The 5000-nt window shown below is 37.3% G+C and overlaps 1 protein-coding gene across 1 annotated transcript in view; it reads right to left on the bottom strand.

Moving 5' to 3' along the window:
* Window positions 1-5000, bottom strand: part of LOC307123939 (NACHT, LRR and PYD domains-containing protein 12-like) — a 61233-nt gene that overhangs the window by 29113 nt on the left and 27120 nt on the right. Inside the window, exons 6-7 of the mRNA XM_079812804.1 lie at window positions 4776-4946; window positions 3622-3792 (exon numbers count right to left, since the gene is read on the bottom strand). Coding sequence (XP_079668930.1) covers window positions 3622-3792; window positions 4776-4946 — 342 coding nt within the window. The remainder of the gene's footprint in view (window positions 1-3621; window positions 3793-4775; window positions 4947-5000) is intronic.

Raw genomic sequence — 5000 nt, 5'->3', positions numbered from 1 at the left:
AAATAAAAATATAAACGAATAATATATATATTTAACGAATATATAACACATTTATATATATATATATATATATATATATATATATATATATATATATATATATATATATATATATATATATATATATATATATATATATATATATATAATATAGGCTACATAAAAAATTTATATAGGCGTGCGTGTGTGTTGATTTCAACAATGTAACTGTATTCTAGATATCAACTATTTAAATTGTAACTGTAACGGAATAGGCCTACAGTTACTCATAATATGTATTCTGAATACGTAACGCCGGTACATGTATTCCGTTCCTGCCCAACACTGAATACGACCTATTAAAGCACTCATACATGGGAACAGTATAGCTAACATTCACATTCAGGGCCTGAAATTAACACCCGGCCACGCGCCAAATGCGGGTGAATTTTGCAATTGGCGGGTAACACTGTCAATCAGAATTGAGTGATTCACTGGGCAGTTTGAGAGGATGTGACTACGTTCATGCGATCGGAAAGAAAATGAGGCCCTTCTCTGACTACCTTTGGATGTGCGAGTATTAAACTGTTGGTGAGATGGGACGAGATAATAATGCAATGCTGACGTAGGCTACAGGAACGGAATACATGTACCGGCGTTACGTATTCAGAATACATATTATGAGTATAGCTACTGGAGTTCCCCAGGGCTCAGTGCTTGGACCACTTCTCTTCTCCATCTACATGTCATCACTGGGATCGGTCATTCAGAAACATGGCTTTTCCTATCACTGCTATGCCGACGACACTCAACTCTACTTCTCATTTCAACCTGATGATCCATCGGTTGGTGTTCGTATCGCTGCCTGCCTAACAGACATTTCAGCCTGGATGAAGGAACATCACCTGCAACTCAACCTTGCAAAGACAGAACTGCTTGTGGTCTCAGCCAACCCAGCACTTCACCCCAATCTCTCCATTCAGCTAGGTTCATCAACCATAACTCCGTCCAGGACAGCCAGGAACCTTGGGGTTGTGATTGATGATCAGCTAAAATTCACTGACCACATCACTGCAACAACCCGGTCCTGCAGATTTGCACTATTCAACATTAGGAAGGTTAGACCCTTCCTATCAGATCATGCCACACAACTACTGGTCCAAGCTCTCGTTCTCTCCAGACTGGACTACTGTAATGCTCTTCTTGCGGGCCTTCCGGCATGCACTACCAAACCCTTGCAACTGATCCAGAATGCAGCGGCGAGGTTGGTCTTTGGTGAGCCGAAGAGAGCACACGTCACGCCTCTCCTCATCAGTCTGCACTGGCTACCAATAGCCGCTCGCATTAAATTCAAGGCACTGGTGCTCGCCTTCAAAACATCCACTGGCTCTGCACCAATATACCTAAACTCGCTCGTTCAGACTTACACACCCTCCAGGAACTTGCGTTCTGCCAGTGAACGACGCCTTGTGGTGCCATACCAGAGAGGCATGAAATCGCTGTCACGGACCTTTTCCTGGACCGTTCCCAACTGGTGGAATGACCTGCCTATCTCAATTCGTGCGGCCGAGTCTGTAGCCATTTTCAAAAAACGTCTAAAGACACATCTTTTCCAGCAACACCTGACCGATCGAGAATAGCACTTATCATTCTATTCATTGTCTGTCTTTCTAATTTATTTAAAAAAAAAAAAAATTTGGATACTTCTGTGCTAGACTAACTGAGACTTGTTACAGCACTTACATATTGCTGATATTGTTGCCCTTCGACTGCTCTAGCTGCTTCTATTGCCCCCATTTGTAAGTCGCTTTGGATAAAAGCGTCTGCTAAATGACTAAATGTAAATGTAATGTAAATGGCTACAGTACAACGACAGTTGCACAGATGTGTGTGCATCGTGTGCGTGTGCATGTGCATGTTGGGAGTTGGGAAGTGGTGAGAAAATGTCTGGTATGCGGTAACTTTACCTGTAATAAGAATATTAATTTAGTTCTGTTTAACCGTTCCTGAACGTGACTAAATCATCCATCAACACAGCCGCGTGTGATGTGATGTGTTCACGTACGAGCTGCGGTAGGGCTATATCTGGACTCAGATTAGCAGAAGTATGACTGTCTGTGACACGGGACATCAATGAATAAAACGATTTTTAAAAATGTATATTGTAAGAGTTATTATTACTTATATTGATTTCGTTAATAACTTGACAGCACTTAAATGTGTATTCTTACAAGTTATAGAACAATGTTTGTGGGACAAGTGGATTTTTGAAGGGGCAAGTGAAAGAGAAATTTACTAGACAGATTAACATCAATAACAAAAAACTAGGGAATCAACAAAATGCAAGAATGATACTGCATTAATTTAGCGTAAGTGGCGATCGATAGTGGATAATAATATATAGCCTAATGTATAATAAACTGACGGTAACAATGTTGCGCTGTTGACGCTCGCGAGGAGAAATCAATGTTACTGAATGATTCAGCGTTTGAATGAATCGTTTGTATCAAAGATTCAATGACCTAATCATAAACGACTGCCTCATTCTTGAATGAATCAGCCGTTTGAACGAATCGACTCAATGACTCACTCATTAAAACGGTCACCTGCTGCCACCTACTGGTGGTTTACTTTCATGTTTAAAAATTCTTTCCAACTTTTCTTATTTGTACATTCAAAAATATTTAAAACAATCTCATAACTTTTTTTAATGCAGTTGTAATTTTTCAGTGTAAATACTAATGTAATTTGATTGGTAACAGCCCTACAGTGTCTTATTATTCTCATTTTATTTATAGATCAAATTTAAGAATATAAACTGAAAGCTGAAGCATAGCCTATATTTTAAAAGATTATGGAAAAAAAATGCCCTTTCTTAAAGGTAAAAATTTCAAAGATATGCAGATTTAAATATGTCAAAGCTGATTGAACACTGTTGAGAATATTTCTCCAGAATAAATTATATTTACATCACATAAAAAAATCCGGACAGGCACGTGAACAGGATAAATGTCGAGGAGAAAAAAAAAAGTGGCTAGTAAAAAGTCACAGTGGCTGGTGGTCAAAAAAGTTAATTTAAGGCCCTGTTCACATTTTAATATTTATCGCAAGTCAAACAATGTTATCGCACATCGCAGCTTTTCCTCATATCGTGCAGCCCTAATTGACAGATCTGAACATTATAAAGAGAGTTCTTTGATCGCTCTCTGTAGTTTAATCTTAATCTTAATTTAAATAACAGATTTGTTTCACACTACTAAGAGAAAATATGTGAAGTTGATCGTTTAGTCACTGGCTTGATTCACTGATGCATAAACAGAATTAAACGATTGAGAAAGAAAGTCTGTGTGAACTTGAATGATTAGCTACACATCAGAAACACTGATCACAGATCAGGCATTAATGAACACTGTTACTCACTGTGTGTGGCGGTGCTGTCCAATCCATATCGTAAAGTCTGTTTGTAAAGCCTGTGCTGACATTGAGACTAAAATAATGTCAGCACATTCTATGCTTGTTCGTATGTTTGCCTTTGGTTTTTGTATATTTCTGCTCCTTTTGTCTACCCTTACTATGTTATGTCATGTCTTTGGTCATTTTCAATACAAAAATAAAAACAAAAAGATGAATGTATGACCTTACTTCAGTTTCTCCAGTTTACAGTGAGGATCCTTCAGTCCATCAGAGAGCAGCTTCACACCTTTATCTCTTATTATATTCACAGACAGATCCAGTTCTCTGAGGTGTGAGTTTGATCTCAGAGCTGAAGTCAGAGCAGCACAACCTTCATCTGAGATATTACAGTATCTCAACCTGCAGAACAACGACACACACTTTAATCTCTCAGTTCAGCAGGAACTACACAACCACAGAGAGACTGAGATATCAAACACTAAATCTGTGTGGGTTTAATGCTTTTATTACTCTTGTTGAATAAGTAATAGGCAACTTTCTGCCTTGGTGTTGAGGTTCTCTGAAAAACACTCAGTTTTGATGAGCGTGCCGCACTGAAGACTTGGAAGTAAACGCCCACGGCTAGGATTGGATAAGATTTGCATATTTAATGAGCTTCATCTTCACTCAGTCCCACTCACTCACTCACTCACACACGTACTATAATACTTTTTATATTCAATATAATTATTGAACTCAAATGACAAAACAAAACTTTTTTTCTCTTCTTATATCCTTTTTTCTCCTACCTTTTTTTACTTTCTAACTGAACCTACTGACAATAACATGTTAAAAATAATAGTCATATAAAAATGTGTGTATATTATATTGGTGTATATTTTTTATTACAACAGTATATTATTATTACTAATATTATCAACGTCATTATTACTATTATTTATCTATTCACATCAGACATCTTCGTCTCAGGTATAGAAAGACTGTGTCTCTGTATCATTTGTCATTTTTTCTCTCTCTCTCCTGATTAATTATTATTACGATCATTCACTCTTTTTCTTCTTGTCATTAAACTCTCTAACACAATCTGCAGAAAATACCACAGGTAAAAGCAATCAATATCACAAGAAGTGTGTATTTATTATATCTGCATACAATATACAATACAACAATGTATTATTCTTGTTATTAACATTACTAATCATATGCTTTGTTATCATATATTGAAAGGCTGTGAAATATCTTTTGCACTACACAATCTATGCTTGTTCGTATGTTTGGCTTTGGTTTTTGTATATTTCTGCTCCTTTTGTCTACCCTTACTATGTTATGTCATGACTTTGGTCATTTTCAATAAAAACAAAAAGATGAATGTATGACCTTACTTCAGTTTCTCCAGTTTACAGTGAGGATCCTTCAGTCCATCAGAGAGCAGCTTCACACCTTTATCTCCTATTATATTCACAGTCAGATCCAGTTCTCTGAGGTGTGAGTTTGATCTCAGAGCTGAAGTCAGAGCAGCACAACCTTCATCTGTGATCTCACACCTCCACAACCTGCAGAACAACGACACATACTTTAATCTCTCAGTTCAGCAGGAACTACACAAC

Source organism: Gobio gobio (assembly GCF_949357685.1).
Source record: "Gobio gobio genome assembly, chromosome: 3".
In the NCBI taxonomy this organism is placed as follows: Eukaryota; Metazoa; Chordata; class Actinopteri; order Cypriniformes; family Gobionidae; genus Gobio; species Gobio gobio.
The sequence above is the reverse complement of the archived record's forward strand: the minus strand, read 5'-3'. Positions and strand labels throughout refer to the sequence as shown.